Source organism: Coregonus lavaretus (genome assembly GCF_964263955.1).
Source record: "Coregonus lavaretus genome assembly, chromosome: 3".
Lineage (NCBI taxonomy): Eukaryota > Metazoa > Chordata > Actinopteri > Salmoniformes > Salmonidae > Coregonus > Coregonus lavaretus.
This window is the reverse complement of record NC_139990.1, coordinates 71,575,073-71,596,208: the sequence shown is the minus strand read 5'-3', so window position 1 is coordinate 71,596,208 and position 21,136 is coordinate 71,575,073. Positions and strand designations below refer to the sequence as shown.

The following is a 21,136-nucleotide window of genomic DNA, read 5'->3' as shown; positions in this document are numbered from 1 at the left end:
CTAGAATACCAAATAAACCCTTGATCAACATAATAATGTAATAGATCAATAGAATGAATGCTTCAATCTAGTTGACATCGGTAAAGTTCTCTCTGTCATCTTTCACGGCGCAAATACGTTTAGGGACTGGGGTGAAAATACAATAACGCAAAAAAACAAAAAAAAACAAAAAAAACGGGAACGATTTTCTGTGCAAAATCTCCAAATGACATCAGTTTGACCGGTTGTAAGAAAAAAGAAAGCTGTGAAAATGACCCAAGGTGTTTCTGATAAGATTTCAGTTCGGCTTCGATGCATATTTTATGTGGTTGAAATACTATCAGCTTTTATGAAGAAGACCCGTGTAGCTCAGTTGGTAGAGCATGGCGCTTGCAACGCCAGGGTTGTGGGTTCGATTCCCACGGGGGGCCAGTATAAAAATAAACTAAATGTATGCACTCTAAGTCACTCTGGATAAGAGCATCTGCTAAAAAAGGACTAAAATGACAAAAACAACAAAAAGACAGCACCTCTACAGATGGTATCTAACTGAGCATTGCATTCTCTCAAGATGCAGAAATAAATAAATCATATTTCTCACTCCTGTTCCCAAGTTCAAATTTTGCCTACATTTGGTGTATCATTTTACTGCAAGAAATGCTTAATTCTGCAGGAGTTATTATTAAGGCTATGTGAGAGGTTATAGACCTACAGTCAGTGTCCAGATTTCAGTTTCCATTCAACTCATCTAAACAGTAGGCTACAGTTCCCTTGACTTTTCTAGCTCTCCCTTCTCTTTATTTTCAACTCTCCGTTCACAGCTTTTGTCTTATTGAATTCAACTTCAACAATGTCCTTTTTGCCTCCGTAGATATACATTCACTTTTTCTGCCCATTCCCAAAAGTATTATTTGGCGATTGGCTGTGTAGGCTATTTGGCACGCGTACAGTTAAGCCATGAAGCTTAGGCATTAATAGCAGATAGCCTAAAATAATGGGGGAAAAACTCAATGTAGCCTATATAAAATGCACAAGAATTCACATTTATGGATTTTTTTAAGGTATTGTTTCTCTTTGTTCAACCTGCCCGCCACCCACCCGCCCTTCAGCCACACAATATTTAATGACCCTAAACCTGTCCGCCCCGCGGATATAACCGCTGGGACTGCGGGTTATGAGTCAACCCGCGCATCACTAGTGTGGGGTACAGAGATGAGGTAGTCATTAAAATATCATGTTAAACACTGTTTTTGGACAGAGTGAGTCCATGCAACTTATGTGACTTGTAAAGCAAACTTGTATTCCTGAACTTATTTAGGCTTGCCATAACAAAGGGGTTGAATACTTATTGACTCAAGACATTTCAGCATTTACATTTGTACAATTTGTTTATAATAAAAACAAGTGTGTAGGCCAGTGACCAAAAATCTCAATTTAATCTATTTTAAATTCAGACTGTAACACAACAAAATGTGGAAAAAGTGTGAATACTTTCTGAAGGCACTGTATTTTGAGGCCCTAACTGCCCCTTTTCTGGCACACAAATTTATTTTGACAAACAAAACAAATTACATAAGAAATGTATCAATATTGTGGCGTTTTGGGTAGGCAGTGTAAGGTTCCGAGGCGAGAACAAATCATCCAAAGTGCCAGAGCCAGACACGTTATCACTGCTCCAAAAATAGTTACAAGAAGAAGTGCATGACTAACACCGTCGTTAAGTTTGCTGATGTCAACGGTTGCAGGCCTGATCACCGACGTCAATGAGACAGCCTATTCAGAGGAGGTCAGAGACCTGGCAGTGTGGTGCCAGGACAAAAACCTCTCCGTTAACGTCCGCAAGACAAAGGACCTGATCATGGACTACAGGAAATGGAGGGCTGAGCACACCACCATTCACATCGATGGGGCTGTAGTGGAGCGGGTCCACATCACTAAGGATCTATCATGGTGAACACACAGTCGTGAAGAGGGCACGACAACACCTCTTCCCCCTCAGGAGGCTGAAAAGATCTTCATGAAGTTCTACAGCTGCACCATTGAGAGCATCTTGACTGGCTGCATCACTGCTTGGTATGGCAACTGCTTGGCATCCGATCGCAAGGCGCTACAGAGGGTAGTGCATACGACCCAGTACTGGGGCCGAGCTCCCTGCCATCCATGACCTCTATACCAGGCAGTGTTAGAGGAAGACCCTAAACATTGTCAAAGATTCCAGAGAGTCTGTTAACGCATGGCAAGAAGTACTGATGCACCAAGTCTGGAACCAACAGGACCCTGAACAGCTTCTACCCCTAAGCCATTTGACTGCCAAATATACTGAACAAAAATATGAATGCAACACGTAAAGGATTTGTCCCATTTTTCATAAGCTGAAATAAAAGATCCCAGAAATGTTCCATTCGCACAAAAAGCTTATTTCCCTCACATTTTCTGCACAAATATGTTTAACATCCCTGTTAGTGAGCATTTCTCATTTGCCAAGATAATCTATCCATAGCAAGGTGGTGACTAAACATCATGATCAGGGACAATAAAAGGTCACTCTAAAATGTGCAGTTTTGTCACACAACAGAATGCCACAGATTTCTCAAGTTGAGGGAGCGTGCAATTGGCATGCTGACTGCAGGAATGTCTATCTGAGCTTTTGCCAGATAATTGAATGTTCATTTCTCTACCATAAGCTGCCTCCAACGTCGTTTAAGAGAATTTGACAGTTTGTCCAACCAGCCTCACAACCGCAGACCACGTTTAACCATGCCAGCACCCATGACCTCCACGTCTGGGGGGGGTGGGGTTGCTGAGGAGTATTTATGTATGTAATGAAGCCCGTTAGTGGGGAAAAACTCATTCTGATTGGCTGGGCCTGGCCAGGATCGAGTCAAAGATTAACGGAGCAAGTACAGAGAGATCCTTGATGAAAACCTGCTCAGGACCTCAGACTGGGAAGAAAGTTCACCTTCCAACAGGACAACGACCCTAAGCACACAGCCAAGACAATGCAGGAGTGGCTTCGGGACAAGTCTCTGAATGTCCTTGAGTGGCACAACCAGAGCTGTGCAGCAACGCTACCCATCCAACCTGACAGAGCTTGAGAGGATCTCCAGAGAAGAATGGGAGAAACTCACCAAATACAGGTGCGCCAAGCTTGTAGCGTCATACCCAAGAAGACTCAAGGCTGTAATCGCTGCCAAAGGTGCTTCAACAAAGTACTGAGTAAAGGGTCTGAATACCTATGTAAATGTCATATTTCAGGGCGGGTTTTATTTATAAATTATGGGATATTGTGTGTATATTCATGAGGGGGAAAAAACTATTGAATCAATTTTAGAATAAGGCTGTAACGTAACAAAATGTGGAAAACGTCATACATATATATACACAGTGGGGAGAACAAGTATTTGATACACTGCCGATTTTGCAGGTTTTCCTACTTACAAAGCATGTAGAGGTCTGTAATTTTTATCATAGGTACACTTCAACTGTGAGAGACGGAATCTTAAACAAAAATCCAGAAAATCACATTGTATGATTTTAAAGTAATTAATTTGCATTTTATTGCATGACATAAGTATTTGATACATAAGAAAAGCAGAACTTAATATTTGGTACAGAGATCATACGTTTCCTGTAGGTCTTGACCAGGTTTGCACACACTGCAGCAGGGATTTTGGCCCACTCCTCCATACAGACCTTCTCCAGATCCTTCAGGTTTCGGGAATGTCGCTGGGCAATACGGACTTTCAGCTCCCTCCAAAGATTTTCTATTGGGTTCAGGTCTGGAGACTGGCTAGGCCACTCCAGGACCTTGAGATGCTTCTTACGGAGCCACTCCTTAGTTGCCCTGGCTGTGTGTTTCAGGTCGTTGTCATGCTGGAAGACCCAGCCACGACCCATCTTCAATGCTCTTACTGAGGGAAGGAGGTTGTTGGCCAAGATCTCGCGATACATGGCCCCATCCATCCTCCCCTCAATACGGTGCAGTCGTCCTGTCCCCTTTGCAGAAAAGCATCCCCAAAGAATGATGTTTCCACCTCCATGCTTCACGGTTGGGATGGTGTTCTTGGGGTTGTACTCATCCTTCTTCTTCCTCCAAACACGGCAAGTGGAGTTTAGACCAAAAAGCTCTATTTTTGTCTCATCAGACCACATGACCTTCTCCCATTCCTCCTCTGGATCATCCAGATGGTCATTGGCAAACTTCAGAAGGGCCTGGACATGCGCTGGCTTGAGCAGGTGGACCTTGCGTGCGCTGCAGGATTTTAATCCATGACGGCGTAGTGTGTTACTAATGGTTTTCTTTGAGACTGTGGTCCCAGCTCTCTTCAGGTCATTGACCAGGTCCTGCCGTGTAGTTCTGGGCTGATCCCTCACCTTCCTCATGATCATTGATGCCCCACGAGGTGAGATCTTGCATGGAGCCCCAGACCGAGGGTGATTGACCGTCATCTTGAACTTCTTCCATTTTCTAATAATTGCGCCAACAGTTGTTGCCTTCTCACCAAGCAGCTTGCCTATTGTCCTGTAGCCCATCCCAGCCTTGTGCAGGTCTACAATTTTATCCCTGATGTCCTTACACAGCTCTCTGGTCTTGGCCATTGTGGAGAGGTTGGAGTCTGTTTGATTGAGTGTGTGGACAGGTGCCTTTTATACAGGTAACGAGTTCAAACAGGTGCAGTTAATACAGGTAATGAGTGGAGAACAGGAGAGATTCTTAAAGATAAACTAACAGGTCTGTAAGAGCCGGAATTCTTACTGGTTGGTAGGTGATCAAATACTTATGTCATGAAATAAAATGCAAATTAATTACTTAAAAATCATACAAATGTGATTTTCTGGATTTTTGTTTTAGATTCCGTCTCTCACAGTTGAAGTGTACCTATGATAGAAATTACAGACCTCTACATGCTTTGTAAGTAGGAAAACCTGCAAAATCGGCAGTATTGGTTTCTCAAATGACTGCCTCGCCTGGTTCACCAACTACTTCTCAGATAGAGTTCAGTGTGTCAAATCGGAGGGCCTGTTGTCTGGAACTATGGCAGTCTCTATGGGGGTGCCACAGGGTTCAATTCTTGGGCCGACACTTTTCTCCGTGTATATCAATGATGTCGCTCTTGCTGCTGGTGACTCTCAGATCCACCTCTACGCAGACGACACCATTTTGTATACATCTGGCCCTTCATTGGACACTGTGTTAACAAACCTCCAAACGAGCTTCAATGCCATACAACACTCCTTCAGTAGCCTCCAACTGCTCTTAAACACTAGTAAAACTAAATGCATGCTTTTCAATCGAACGCTGCTGGCACCCGCCCACCCGACTAGAATCACCACTCTTGACGGGTCTGACCTAGAGTATGTGGACAACTACAAATACCTAGGTGTCTGGTTAGACTGTAAACTATCCTTCCAGACTCACATAAAGAATCTCCAATCCAAAGTTAAATCTAGAATCGGCTTCCTATTTCGCAACAAAGCCTCCTTCACTCATGCTGCCAAACATGCCCTCGTAAAACTGACTATCCTACCGATCCTTGACTTCGGCGATGTCATTTACAAAATAGCCTCCAACACTCTACTCAGCAAATTGGATGTAGTCTATCACAGTGCCATCCGTTTTGTCTCCAAAGCCCCATACGCTACCCACCACTGTGACCTGTACGCTCTTGTTGGCTGGTCCTCACTACATGTTCGTCGTCAAACCCACTGGCTCCAGGCCATCTATAAATCACTGCTAGGCAAATCCCTGCCTTATCTTAGCTCATTGGTCACCATAGCAGCACCCACCCGTAGTCTGCGCTCCAGCAGGTATATCTCACTGGTCATTCCCAAAGCCAACACCTCCTTTGGCCGCCATTCCTTCCAGTTCTCTGCTGCCAATGACTGGAACGAATTGCAAAAATCTCTGAAGCTGGAGACTCTTATCTCCCTCACTAACTTTAAGCATCAGTTGTCAGAGCACCTTACCGATCACTGCACCTGTACACAGCCCATCTGAAATTAGCCCACCCAACTACCTCATCCCTATATTGTTATTTATTTTGCTCTTTTGCACCCCAGTATCTCTATTTGCACATAATCTCTTGCACATCTAGCATTCCAGAGTTAATACTATTGTAATTATTTTGCACTATAGCCTATTTATTGCCTTACCTCCATAACTTGCTACATTTGCACACACTGTATACATATTTTCTGTTGTATTTTTGACTTTATGTTTTTTACCCCATATGTAACTCTGTGCTGTTTTTAATCGCACTGCTTTGCTTTATCTTGGCCAGGTCGCAGTTGTAAATGAGAACTTGTTCTCAACTGGCTTACCTGGTTAAATAAAGGTGAAATAAAAATAAAAATAAAAATAAAAATCAAATACTTGTTCTCCCCACTGTACCTCTAAATAGTAAAACCAGAGAAACTGATAATTTTCCGCAGCTGTATATATATAGCACCAGTCAAAAGTTTGGACACACCTACTCATTCAAGGGTTTTTCTTTATTTTTACTATTTTCTACATTGTAGAATAATAGTGAAGACATCAAATCTAAATGTCCATTGCTCGTGTTTCTTGACCCAAGCAAGTCTCCTCTTCTTATTGGTGTCCTTTAGTAGTGGTTTCTTGCTGCAATTCGACCATGAAGGCCTGATTCACACAGTTTCCTCTGAACAGTTGATGTTGAGATGTGTCTGTGACTTGAACTCTGTGAAGCATTTATTTGTGCTCCAATTTCTGAGGCTGGTAACTCTAATGAACTTATCCCCTGCAGCAGAGGTAACTCTGGGTCTTCCATTCCTGTGGTGGTCCTCATCAGAGCCAGTTTCATCATAGCGCTTGATGGTTTTTGAAACTGCACTTGAAGAAACTTTCAAAGGTCTTGACATTTTCCGGATTGACTGACCTTCATGTCTTAAAGTAATGATGGACTGTCGTTTCTCTTTGCTTATTTGCTCTTGCCATAATATGGACTTGGTCTTTTACCAAATAGGGCTATCTTCTGTATATCCCCCTCCCTTGTCACAACACAACTGATTGGCTCAAACGCATTAAGGAGGAAAGAAATGCCACAAATTAACTTTTAAGAAGGCACACCTGTTAATTGAAATGCATTCCAGGTGACTACCTCATGCAGCTGGTTGAGAGAATGCCAAGAGTGTGCAAAGCTGTCATTCTGCAGCGATACGCCATCCCATCTGGTTTGGGTTTAGTGGAACAATCATTTGTTTTCCAACAGGACAATGACCCAACACACCTCCAGGCTGTGTAAGGGCTATTTTACCAAGAAGGAGAGTGAGGGAGTGCTGCATCAGATTACTTGGCCTCCACAATCCCCCGACTTCAACTCAATTGAGATGGTTTGGGATGAGATGGACGGCAGTGTGAAGGAAAAGCAGCGAACAAGTGTTCATCATATGTGGGAACTTCTTCAAGACTGTTGGAAAAGCATTCCAGGTGAAGCTGGTTGAGAGAATGCCAAGAGTGTGCAAAGCTGTCATCAAGGCAAAGGGTGGCTATTTGAAGAATCTCAAATATAAAATGTTTGATTTGTTTAACACTTTTTTGGTTACTACATGATTCCATATGTGTTTTTTCATAGTTTTGATATCTTCGCTATTATTCTACAATGTAGAAAATAGTTTTAAAAAATAAAAACAAACCCTTGAATGAGTAGGTGTCCAAACTTTTGATTGGTACTGTATATATATATATATATATATATATATATATATATATATATATATATATATATATATATATATATATATATATATATATATATATATATATATATATATATATATATATATATATATATATATATATATATATATATATATATATATATATATATATATATATATATATATATATATATATATGGTCAGTACTCCTTGATTCCACACTGAATTAATTCATCATTGGAGAACCAGTCATTTCTAAGAGATTGATGCCCTTCCTTGCTTTCATGAGCAGCGAACTGTGACAAAATCAATCATAGGCCTACTGTCCAACATGTTCTAGCAATCATGTTGCAGTGAAACCACAAACCATAGCAGTCCACATTAAATCTAGATTGTAGTATTTGCATGCTTTTTGCCAGACTGAGAATACAGTATATGAATTCATTTCCCCTTCAGCCACTAACTGTTGTCTATATTGAACATGCTGCCAGACTGTAAATGTTGGCTATGTGTATGTCTTTGATGCCTGAAAACACTATACATCTCCATAACCTATATGTCTAGACTACATCGAAGTCCACATCCTTCATATTATAATGCTACTTTTTGTCTGATGAATAAAATCAATCAATAATATGCCATTTAGCAGACTCTTTTATCCAAAGCGACTTTCAGTCATGTGTGCATACATTTTTACGTATGGGTGGTCCCGGGGATCGAACCCACTACCCTGGCGTTACAAGCGCCATGCTCTACCAATTGAGCTACAGAGGACCACAGAATGAAACAAATAGACAAATCAAGCCCTTGGCTCCCAAACATCTTGTGATGGATGATGGCTAGTGTTGTGGATCATTGTGTACAAACAGATTCGGCCTACTACAGCAGCACTACATTTACATTTACATTTTAGTCATTTAGCAGACGCTCTTATCCAGAGCGACTTACAGTTAGTGAATACATATATTTTTTTTTATACTGGCCCCCCGTGGGAATCGAACCCACAACCCTGGCGTTGCAAGCGCCATGCTCTATCAACTGAGCTACATCCCTGCCGGCCATTCCCTCCCCTACCCTGGACGACACTGGGCCAATTGTGCGCCGCCCATGAGTCTCCCGGTCGCAGCCGGCTGCGACAGAGCCTGGATTCGAACCAGGATCTCTAGTGGCACAGTTAGCACTGCGATGCAGTGCCTTAGACCACTGCGCCACTCAAGAGTACGAAATTGGTCTGATGTGAATCTTGACTTAATGCATATGCACTTACTGTCATCTCCAAGTTTGGACGCATGCTCATTTATCAATTCTTCGCCAACATCCACGATTTGCTCACTGTTTCTGTGGTTATCCTCCCTCCACTTCCGCAGCTTGTCTCTCATTTCTGTGAACACAAATCAGGCAATAAAAAATGTACATGCTTCATATAACATCATATTGAATCAGGTAGAGCGCACACACACACACACACACACACACTCGAGAGTGAGCAGCACACTATCAGCCCCTGGAGCAATTGGGTTAACTTGCTCAATAGCACAACGGTAGTGGACACTAATGATCCTGAACCAGCAGCCCTCTACTCTAGCAGGCAGTTCAGTGCATACTTTTTCTGCTTACTGGTCCACCTCTCTAACATCTGGGCTACCTATAGGTTCCTGACATACAGTGCCTTCAGAAAGTATTCACACCCCTGACTTTTTCCACGATTTACACAAAATAAAAATTAACATTTGTTAAATAATTATGAATAAAAAAACACTAATATATCTTCATTACATAAGTATTGAACCCCGAGTCAATACATGTTAGAATCACATTGGGCAGCAATTACAGCTGTGAGTCTTTCTGGGTTAGTCTCTAGAGCTTTGCACACCTGGAATGTACAATTCGTTTTTATTACGTTTTTATTTTTGTCAAGTTTTTTGCTCTGTCTTTAATTTTTTTACATTTACATTTTAGTCATCTTTCCATAGATTTGAGCCGATTTAAGTCAAAACTGTAACTAGGCCACTCAGGAACATTCAATGTCGTCTTAGTATGCAACTCCAGTGCAAAAGTGACTCGTTTCATGAAACTAGACGTATGTCGCATATACATTTATTTTTTGTCAAAATGAAGTTTTTGGCAGAAATTCCTTCTGCAACATGTGAACTTTCATGTGTCTTAATAACAAACTTGTATTCCATCCATACATATGAATACAATTGTTAAATTACGAGCCTAGTTGGTTTAGCCATGGAAAAAGACAGGAACCTTCCCGCTAGCCATGATTGGCTGAGATAATGGATGGCCTGGACATGCCGGGATATGAGTTTGGATTGGTGTACCATGTAGCATGCTTCTGTCTATAACGTGAGCTGTTCAGTAAGTGTTGACAGTCCTTTCTACCGCGCCGTTTTTGAAAGATATAACTTTAGCCATCGAGAACTACAAAAGTTTTGCTACTTTCCTCAACAAAATTGATTACCTGAATTTAGCAGGCTCCATCGACAGATCAGTTGGAAAAAGTGATGGGCTACTTTCTACACACGCCACAGTCAGTGTGAACCGGAGTGACTTGACACAATGCTGGCCAAAAAAGGGTTGCGTTCGGCTATCTACTCCGATTTCAAAGCCCGCTCGTCTGAGTGTGCCAGAGCATAGAATAACTGATGAATTTACCAACGCTCAACACCCGTTGAATATGGCCGGTGTCAGTAAACGTCGGCAAATAAAGCGTAATTAAATTGTTGCCAGCATCACAGTTACAGTCACCAACGCTCTGGATAACATGAAAACACCCTAACCAGGTCTGCTAGGGTGAGTAAAATGGTCAGAGTGAGATTCTCTCTAATTTGTGTCTGGAAGTAGCTAGCAAGCTAGCCAACATTAGCGTGGGTGCTAGACTGCCGTTGTGAGGTCAGAACGCTCGGATCAACCCTACTCCAAGGCCAGAGGTTCCAAGAGCGAACCGCGCTGAATTTACGAACGGACAATCTGACAACGCTGTGAATTTACGAACGCCCAGAGCGCACTCTGGCACTCCAGATTGAATTTACGAACACACCCAAGATATAGCTACAAACAAAAAGGAGTTAAATGGTTCCAGTCTGCCGTGAAGCGTTCAAACATGTATACGGTTAAGAGTCTAGCTACATTTTCAGATATAAGTTTCTAATTTTGTAAGAAAGTCGTGTTAGTTACGGTAGCTAGCTAACGTTACATTTATGATCTGTGTAGTAATATTATTCAAATCAGAAATCCATTTGCATTGCTAGTTATAGCCTAATGTTAGCTAGCTGACATTGAACCTAGTTTGTTAGCAATAGCTAACTGCAGATTCATACTACAGCTATTCCAATGTTTGTATTGGTAGTAGTATGAGTTGGGATTATGCCGGTTCATTGTTTAGCTAACTAGCTACCTACATGTCTAAACACAAGACTCCACCGCGGCCGGATTATTACATGACCCATCAAATTAGCCAGGTGTGTCTGGGGGGTGATTACGGCCATCTATTGTATTTCACGAACATGTGAACATGTCTAGACAATAGTGACCCATCCACTTAGCTAGATGAGGCTGGGTTATAGCATTTCCTTCACATGACCCATCAATTTAGTATGTTGGGTAAGCATCATCTAATATTAATAATAACATATTCATAAAGTATTTTTTTCTGGACACTTTGTTTTTGATATTGCTACTATGCATGTAACCACTTCACTGTACCGTTTACACCTTCTATATCCTGTGCATGTGACAAATAAACGTAGATTTTATTTGATATAGCGTGTGTTTACCACATTGCCTCACGTTATTATTATTATTACATGTGAATCCTTAAAAATATGGGTGGGGCTAAGGCTTAAGAGGGTGTGAACGATGCTGAATGGGTGTAGACAAAGAGCTCTCCAGTAGGTGTACCAACACATTCAAGGACCATTTTCTCAAAAGTGGGGTTAGAAGTTTATCAACTTTCAAAGCATCATTACTTTCCCATTGTTCCTCAACTGCAGTATATGATATAAAAAATTTCTAGCTCTGAGTCTCTACTTTTATCTAATGTAAAAAACACAATTTCAAATGTTGCTACATAAGACCGAATCGAGGCGGTCGGTCACATATTTGGCCTTTTGTATGTGCTTTTGCTCCAATCTGTTTCTTTTTTATCCTGAAAAACTCCCCAGTCCTTAAGGATTACAAACATACCCATAACATGATGCAGCCACCACTATGTTTGAAAATATAGAGAGTGGTACTCAGTAATCTGGTGTATTGGATTTACCTCAAACAAAACACTTTGTATTCAGGACAAGAAGTTAATTGCTTTGCCACATTTTTTGCAGTATTACTTTATTGCCTTGTTGCAAACAGGTAGTGCTAAGCGATTAACTTACATTTCTGTTATTTTCCATTTATAAACAACTAATTGACCGATGTCGGTTAAATTATTTGAATTCCATTCATTAGTTTTTTTCCTGTGAGCTCAATGCACACATCACAGTTTCTCTAGAGATACATCGGATCCAGCCTGAACTGTTCGATGTAGTAGGGAGTTGTAGTTTCCAACAAGCCAATATTCTACATAGTTTAGCACATAAAGTGGTAATTAACTACAATGACCATAATCCATTGTGTATCTACTTGTCCGGTGTGTTTCTTTTACGCCTGCTTCGGATGAGAGAACAATGAGCGATCGTGATGTGATAAAGAGCAGTTGCTGCTTCGCGAGTTATCTCTACCTGAAAATATTTTATCTAAGTGAGTGATAGTTGGTATTCCGCTGTAATAAAAGTATGCCTTGTTTACTTTGAAGAACTACACAAATTGTTATTTTGTCAGACAGCATAGGCAGCAGCTCTATAGAGATGAGATGACTTGGAAATAAATAAAGTCATCAAATTAAACAAACGTAATATACACAACTGAAATATTTAAGTAATGTAATGTGAATAAATGGTTAATAAGTGATAAGCAGTAATGGGCAGTCACTACCATCATGGGACTTTTATTAATTGTTTTATTCAACCCACATAATGCATAGTGAATTTAATGTTAAAAAATATTAACGAAACCAGTGATTATTTTTTTTATAATCGAACTCAAAATGCACTAATCGTTAAGCACTACAAACAGGATGTATGTTTTGGAATATTTGTATTCTGTACAGGCTTCCTTCTTTTCACTCTGTCAATTAGGTAAGTATTGTGGAGTAATTACAATGTTGTCGATCCATCCTCAGTTTTCTCCTATCACAGCCATTAAACTCTGTTTTAAAGTCACCACTGGCCTCATGGTGAGCGGTTTCCATCCTCACCAGGAACTGAGTTAGGAAGGATGCCTGTGTCTTTGTAGTGACTGGGTGTATTGATACACCATTCAGAAGTGTAAATAATAACATCACCATGCTCAAAGGGATATTCAATATTTTTTTATACCCATCAACTAATAGGGGCCCTTCTTTCCGAGGCATTGGGAAGCATCCCTGGTCTTTGTGGTTGAATCTGTAAGATAATTGTATGTGTGGGGTACAGAGATGAGGTAGTCATAAAAAAAGTATTGTTAAACACTATTATTGCACACAGAGTGAGTCCATGCAACTTATTATGAGCCTTGTTAAGCACATTTTTACTCCTGAAATTATTTAGGCTTGGCATTACAAAGGGGTTGAATACTTATTGACTCAAGACATTTCAGCTTTTCATTTTTAATAAAAAATCAAATAAAAAACAATTTCACTTTGACATTATGCGGTATTGGGTGTAGGCCAGTGAATTTTAAATTCAGGCTATAACAACAAAATGTGGAAAAAGTCAAGGGGTGTAAATACTTTCTGAAGGCACTGTATATACACTGTATTTACATATTGATAGCCCGAGTCGTTCAAGGAATTTGGGACATGGGTGACTAGTTAACGTTCGTTTGGCTCTCTCTGTGTGTTCGTGCCGTGAAAGGAGGGGTTCTTCTTTGTCTGAAAGCAATGGCTAGCTAGTTTGCTAACTATTCTAGCTAACTAACTGGCTGAATAAGTTGACGACGGACTCGCTCAAGCTGTCGGGACTAACCCACAACGTTCGACACGGACACGAACGATCTGCTTGCGCGTTGATACACTGGTGGTTTGTTGTGGCAGAGTATTGGCGTTAAAACGTGTAGTTGGAGCCCGGCATGCTAGCTGGCTGTGGCGTCTTATGACTAGGTGCCCGGACGATTTTCACGGAATAATACTGCACCTAGTTAGCTAGCTGAATAAACTGAGTTAGTCTATTCCTAGAAACATTGAACCGCTGTAGTTTACAACAATTATAGCTTCTGAGGTGGAAGTTGGGAGAATTATATTTGGGAGTTAAAGCTAGCCAACGTTAAAAACAACAAACCACTATTGGTGGTTTGTTGTGACCAAGTGTTGGTGCTAAACTGTGTTTTTTTTTTTTTTTTTGGATGCTAGCATGCTAGTTAGCTATGGTGTCATAGTTAGCTAGCTGAATAAAGTGGGTTGAGTCTATTCCTTTAAACATTGAACCGCTGTGGTTCACAACAATTCTGATTTCTAAGGTGGAAGTTGGTAGAGTTTTTCCTCGGGTGGTTCAGTGAAACAATTATAGTTTCTGAGGTAGAAGTTTCTCTCCCAGATGTTTAGCTAATTTCATTCCGATCTCCTCTGCATTTTTGTAGCCATTTGCTACAGCCTGTCAACTATGCCTCTGCCTATCCCTGTTCTCTCCTCTCTGCACAGGCTACACAAACGCACCACACCGCGTGGCTGCTGCCTCTCTAACCTGCTGGTCCCTGCACGCACCCCACACCTGGAGTTCCAGGTCGCAGGCAGCCTCTGGAACTGCCGTTCTGCTGCCAACAAAGCTGACTTCATCCCAGCCTATGCCAACCTCCAGTCCCTCGACTTCCTGGCGCTGACGGAAACATGGATCACCACTGAAAACACTGCTACTCCTACTGCTCTCTCCTCGTCTGACCATGTGTTCTCGCATACCCCGAGAGCATCTGGTCAGAGGGGTGGTGGTACAGGAATCCTCATCTCTCCCAAGTGGACATTCTCAATTTTTCCCCTAACCCATCTGTCTATCTCCTCATTTGAATTCCATGCTGTCACAGTCACTAGCCCATTTAAGCTTAATATCCTTGTCATCTATCGCCCTCCAGGTTCCCTTGGAGAGTTCATCAATGAGCTTGACGCCTTGATAAGTTCCTTTCCTGAGGATGGCTCACCCCTCACAGTTTTGGGGGATTTCAACCTCCCTATGTCCACATTTGACTCATTTCTCTCTGCCTCCTTCTTTCCACTCCTCTCCTCTTTTGACCTCACCCTCTCACCGTCCCCCCCTACTCACAAGGCAGGCAATACGCTTGACCTCATCTTCACTAGATGCTGCTCCTCTACTAATCTCACTGCAACTCCCCTCCATGTCTCCGACCACTACTTTGTTTCCTTTTCTCTCTCGCTCTCCTCCCACACTACTCACTCTGCCCCTACACAGATGGTAATGCGCCGCCGCAACCTTCGCTCTCTCTCTCCCACTACTCTCTCCTCTTCCATCCTATCATCTCTTCCCTCTGCTCAATCCTTCTCCCTCCAATCTCCTGATTCTGCCTCCTCAACCCTCCTCTCCTCCCTTTCTGCATCCTTTGACTCTCTGTGTCCCCTATCCTCCCGGCCGGCTCGGTCCTCCCCTCCAGCTCCGTGGCTTGATGACTCACTGCGAGCTCACAGAACAGAGCTCCGGGCAGCGGAGCGGAAATGGAAGAAAACTAGACTCCCTGCCGACCTGGCATCTTTTCACTCCCTCCTCTCTACATTTTCTTCATCTGTTTCTGCTGCTAAGGCCACCTTCTACCACTCTAAATTCCAAGCATCTGCCTCTAACCCTAGGAAGCTCTTTGCCACATTTTCCTCCCTCCTGAATCCCCCCCCCCCCCCCCTCCTCTCTCTCTGTGGATGACTTCGTCAACCACTTTGAAAAGAAGGTTGACGACATCCGATCCTCGTTTGTTAAGTCTAATGACACTGCTGGTCCTGCTCACACTGCCCTACCCTATGCTTTGACTTCTTTCTCCCCTCTCTCTCCAGATAAAATCCTGCGACTTGTGACTGCAGGCCGCCCAACAACCTGCCCGCTTGACCCCATCCCCTCCTCCCTTCTCCAGACCATCTCCGGTGACCTTCTCCCCTACCTCACCTCGCTGATCAACTCATCCTTGACCGCTGGCCATGTCCCTTCCGTCTTCAAGAGAGCGAGAGTTGCTCCCCTTCTCAAGAAACCAACACTCGACCCCACTGATGTCAACAACTACAGACCAGTATCCCTTCTTTCTTTTCTTTCCAAAACTATTGAGCGTGCCGTCTTTAGCCAACTCTCTTGCTATCTCTCTCAGAATGACCTTCTTGATCCAAACCAATCAGGTTTCAGGACTGGTCATTCAACTGAGACTGCTCTTCTCTGTGTCACGGAGACTCTCCGCACTGCTAAAGCTAACTCTCTCTCCTCTGCTCTTGTCCTTCTAGACCTGTCTGCTGCCTTTGATACTGTGAACCATCAGATCCTCCTCTCCACCCTCTCCGAGCTGGGCATCTCCGGCGCGGCTCACTCCTGGATTGCGTCCTACCTGACCGGTCGCTCCTACCAAGTGGCGTGGCGAGAAGCTGTCTCCGCACCACGTGCTCTCACCACTGGTGTCCCCCAAGGCTCAGTTCTAGGCCCTCTCCTTTTCTCCCTATACACCAAGTCACTTGGCTCTGTCATATCCTCACATGGTCTCTCCTATCATTGCTACGCTGACGATACACAACTAATCTTCTCCTTTCCCCCTTCTGATAACCAGGTGGCGAATCGCATCTCTGCATGTCTGGCAGACATATCAGTATGGATGACGGATCACCACCTCAAGCTGAACCCTAGCAAGACGGAGCTGCTCTTCCTCCCGGGGAAGGACTGCCCGTTCCATGATCTCGCCATCACGGTTGACAACTCCGCTGTGTCCTCCTCCCAGAGTGCGAAGAGCCTAGGCGTGACCCTGGACAACACCCTGTCGTTCTCCGCCAACATCAAGGCGGTGACCCGCTCCTGCAGGTTCATGCTCTACAACATTCGGAGAGTACGACCCTGCCTTACACAGGAAGCGGCACAGGTCCTGGTCCAGGCGCTTGTCATCTCCCGTCTGGACTACTGCAACTCGCTGTTGGCTGGCCTCCCTGCCTGTGCCATTAAACCCCTACAACTCATCCAGAATGCCGCAGCCCGTCTGGTGTTCAACCTTCCCAAGTTCTCTCACGTCACCCCCCTCCTCCGCACACTCCACTGGCTTCCAGTTGAAGCTCGCATCCGCTACAAGACCATGGTGCTTGCCTATGGAGCAGTGAGGGGAACGGCACCTCTGTACCGTCAGGCTCTGATCAGTCCCTACACCCAAATGAGGGCATTGCGCTCATCCACCTCTGGCCTGCTGGCTCCCCTTCCTCTGCGGAAGCATAGTTCCCGCTCAGCCCAGTCAAAACTGTTCGCTGCTCTGGCACCCCAATGGTGGAACAAGCTCCCTCACGACGCCAGGACAGCGGAGTCACTCACCACCTTCCGGAGACATTTGAAACCCCACCTCTTTAAGGAATACCTGGGATAGGATAAAGGAATCCTTCTACCCCCCCCCCCCCCCCAATTGTAAAGTGGTTATCCCACTGGCTATAGGGTGAACGCACCAATTTGTGAGTCGCTCTGGCTAAGAGCGTCTGCTTAATGACGTTAATGTGCCCTTGAGCAAGGCACTTAACCCTAATTGCTCCTGTAAGTCGCTCTGGATAAGAGCGTCTGCTAAATGACTAAAATGTAATGTAAATGTATAGGGTTAAAACAAAGCTCATTCGCTAGTTATCTAAATATCTACCTAGCAAGTAAGCTAAAGTCAACTCTGGAAAACTCGCACAACAATGCTCTCTCCTTTAGTGTTAACACGCAGGCTTGAGAATATCTATCTTTTGCTGATTTTAGCTAGCTAGTAATAGCTATCCATTAGTAGTAGGCACGTCAAACGTTCAGCCTGCTGCACAGACCCTATGGACACTAGTCTAGAGTAGCTGGTTAAATTGTGCTTAGGAGCATTTTTTACATCTAAATGGTTAAACTAGTGAGAAATAGATGTGATTATTTAAAATAATCTGTGAGTTTCCATGACGTGGACAGTATGTGTTACTACCAGGGGTTGGAACTGGTTCAGCGAACAGAACAGAAAACCGGAAAATAATGACATTTTTAGAGGAACAGAATCAGAACGAAAGTGATCTATACTGTTCTGGAAAATAACCAGTATTTTAAAAGAATGGGAACCGGTTAACGTTCTTTTACGTTTTTGTCAAGTCCCACAAAAAACGCAACAAAGCGCCTACGCAAAGCCCTCACTGTCACTCAAACTTATTCCAGTGTCTGCCTGCCAGCTGAAAATCTTTGCCAGTGTGTGTAGGCTACCTGCCCGAACCCCCCTCCGAAGCATAGGCTACTGTACCCTACTGATGTTACAAGCGTGATTCTGAAATTAAGGAGAAAGATTTTTAATGAGAGAAGAATGGATTCACTTTTTCAATGCTAATTAAGAACACTAGTTATCATGTTTCACATTGGATTTATTTACGTGTTTTTATATTAACTCTGGTGCCGCTCTGCACACACAAGCTTGTTAGCTAGCTCTGGTCCAATGTTAAGCCCACTTTCGAAAGTTCAAAGACATTACAATTTCTTTCATAAAAGCTGCTCCTCTGTAGGTATAAAAATAACAAATAATGTTTTATAATTCTATGGGTCTAACTCAGATAATGCATGTCATAACACGATGCCCAGCGCTTAAAGGGATACTTTGGGATTTTGGCAATGAGGCCCTTTATTAACTTCTCCAGAATCAGATGAACTCGTGTATAGCATGCTAGTTGATACCATAGACTTCCAGTCATTGCGCTAACGCTAGTTAGCGTTGGATTCTCGAAACTACCTCTAACGTCCTTCATACTGGACAGAGACATACAAATTGGATCCACAAGTTCATCTGACTCTGGGGAAGTAGATATAGTGCCTCATTGCCAAAATATCCCTTTAAGCCAAGCCTCCTCCTCCACCCTCTCTTGCGCTCTTCAGTCGCATCTCGTGCCCTACACTTATCTGTCTAATTCATGTAAATAACTAGCTATAGCTTGCCTGCTTCACAGCAAGCTGCTCTATCCGCACTGATTGGTGAAGTAGTTGAATGTAGAGCTAAATGTAAAAAATTACAAAAATAAAAATGATTTCAGAGGTTTAAAAAGGAACAGAAAGAAACAATATAAACTTTTTTGGGGTTCAAACCGGTTCATTACTTTATTTTGGTGGTCGGAACAGAGGAACGGAATTTAAAAAAGAATGGTTCTGTTAGAACGAAACAATTGGAAAATAATTTTTGTTCCAACCACTGCTTACTACATTACACAAGCTGACGTTTTGACCACATCGAATTGGGGGGGGGGATTAAACATCCTTTTTACCTCAGAATGTTTATAGTCAACACGATGACAAGATAAATTGCTTAACACAGAACAATATCTTTGGCTTTGTACTATTGATTTTGTCATATGCGCTGGGGGTCGCAGGACTTAGAACGCAGTTAGCCCAAACATTTGGCCCCTGTTCTATTGATTTCAGAGTGAACACATTATTCCCAGATTCTGTGTGGTTTTGAGTGGTGTTAGTTAACAGGACATGCAACCTCATCTCCCCCCTCTCGCGCAATTTATGTTAATGTCATAATCAACAGGAGTGACTGAGAAAAAAGTGCTGCGTTTCTCTTTCGGTTTTAGTGACCACCATATAAAAATCTAACATTCCAAAATGTGGCTGTCTGTGTTCTGCAGGTTGTCCTCTGACCTGTGATGTATAAATATATCCAGTTTCCATGTGGTTTTTGAGTTGTGGTCTTTTCAACAGCAAAACAACAGGGTTTTTGGTGCATGGGCAGGTGCTCATTTAAAAAATACAAGTAATATGATTACTATTGTTGCACATATGTGTAGATAGTACATTTTATGTTTATGTTTTTTTATGTTTAGGTTTACAGTGCCTTTGGAAAGTATTCAGACCCTTTGACATTTTCCACATTTTGTTACGTTATACCCTTATTCTAAAATTGATTACATTGTTTTTACCCCTCATCTACACACATTACCCCATAATGACAAAGCAAAAACATTGAACTGAAATATGACATTTACAAACATTTACAAATTTAGTCAGCCACCAATTGTGCAAGTTCTCCCACTTAAAAAGATGAGAGAGGCCTGTAATTTTCATCATAGGTACACGTCAACTATGACAGACAAAATGAGGAAAATAAATCCAGAAAAACACATTGTAGGATTTTTTATGAATTTATTTGCAAATTATGGTGGAAAATAAGTATTTGGTCAATAACAAAAGTTTCTCAATACTTTGTTATATACCCTTTGTTGGCAATGACACAGGTCAAACATTTTCTGTAAGTCTTCAAAGTTTTCACACACTGTTGCTGGTATTTTGGCCCATTCCTCCATGCAGATCTCCTCTAGAGCAGTGATGTTTTGGGGCTGTCGCTGGGCAACACGGACTTTCAACTCCCTCCAAAGATTTTCTATGGGGTTGAGATCTGGAGACTGGCTAGGCCACTCCAGGACCTTGAAATGCTTCTTACGAAGCCACTCCTTCGTTGCCCGGGCGGTGTGTTTGGGATCATTGTCATGCTGAAAGACCCAGCCACGTTTCATCTTCAATGCCCTTGCTGATGGAAGGAGGTTTTCACTCAAAATCTCACGATACATGGCCCCATTCATTCTTTCCTTTACACGGATCAGTCGTCCTGGTCCCTTTGCAGAAAAACAGCCCCAAAGCATGATGTTTCCACCCCCATGCTTCACCGTAGGTATGGTGTTCTTTGGATGCAACTCAGCATTCTTTGCCCTCCAAACACGACGAGTTTAGTTTTGACCAAAAAATTATATTTTGGTTTCATCTGACCATATGACATTCTCCCAATCCTCTTCTGGATCATCCAAATGCACTCTAGCAAACTTCAGACGGGCCTGGACATGTACTGGCTTAAGCAGGGGGACACGTCTGGCACTGCAGGATTTGAGTCCCTGGTGGCGTAGTGTGTTACTGATGGTAGGCTTTGTTACTTTGGTCCCAGCTCTCTGCAGGTCATTCACTAGGTCCCCCCATGTGGTTCTGGGATTTTTGCTCACCGTTCTTGTGATCATTTTGTCCCCACGGAGTGAGATGTTGCGTGGAGCCCCAGATCGAGGGAGATTATCAGTGGTCTTGTATGTCTTCCATTTCCTGATAATTGCTCCCACAGTTGATTTCTTCAAACCAAGCTGCTTACCTATTGCAGATTCAGTCTTCCCAGCCTGGTGCAGGTCTACCATTTTGTTTCTGGTGTCCTTTGACAGCTCTTTGGTCTTGGCCATAGTGGAGTTTGGAGTGTGACTGTTTGAGGT

General features: G+C 42.8%; 1 protein-coding gene across 1 annotated transcript in view; it reads right to left on the bottom strand.

The window, feature by feature from the left end:
- The window catches only part of LOC311122458 (ER membrane protein complex subunit 2), an 81,017-nt gene that overhangs the window by 57,455 nt on the left and 2,426 nt on the right, over nucleotides 1-21,136 (bottom strand). The window contains exon 2 of the mRNA XM_084158066.1: nucleotides 8,924-9,037. Coding sequence (XP_084014192.1) covers nucleotides 8,924-9,037 — 114 coding nt within the window. The remainder of the gene's footprint in view (nucleotides 1-8,923; nucleotides 9,038-21,136) is intronic.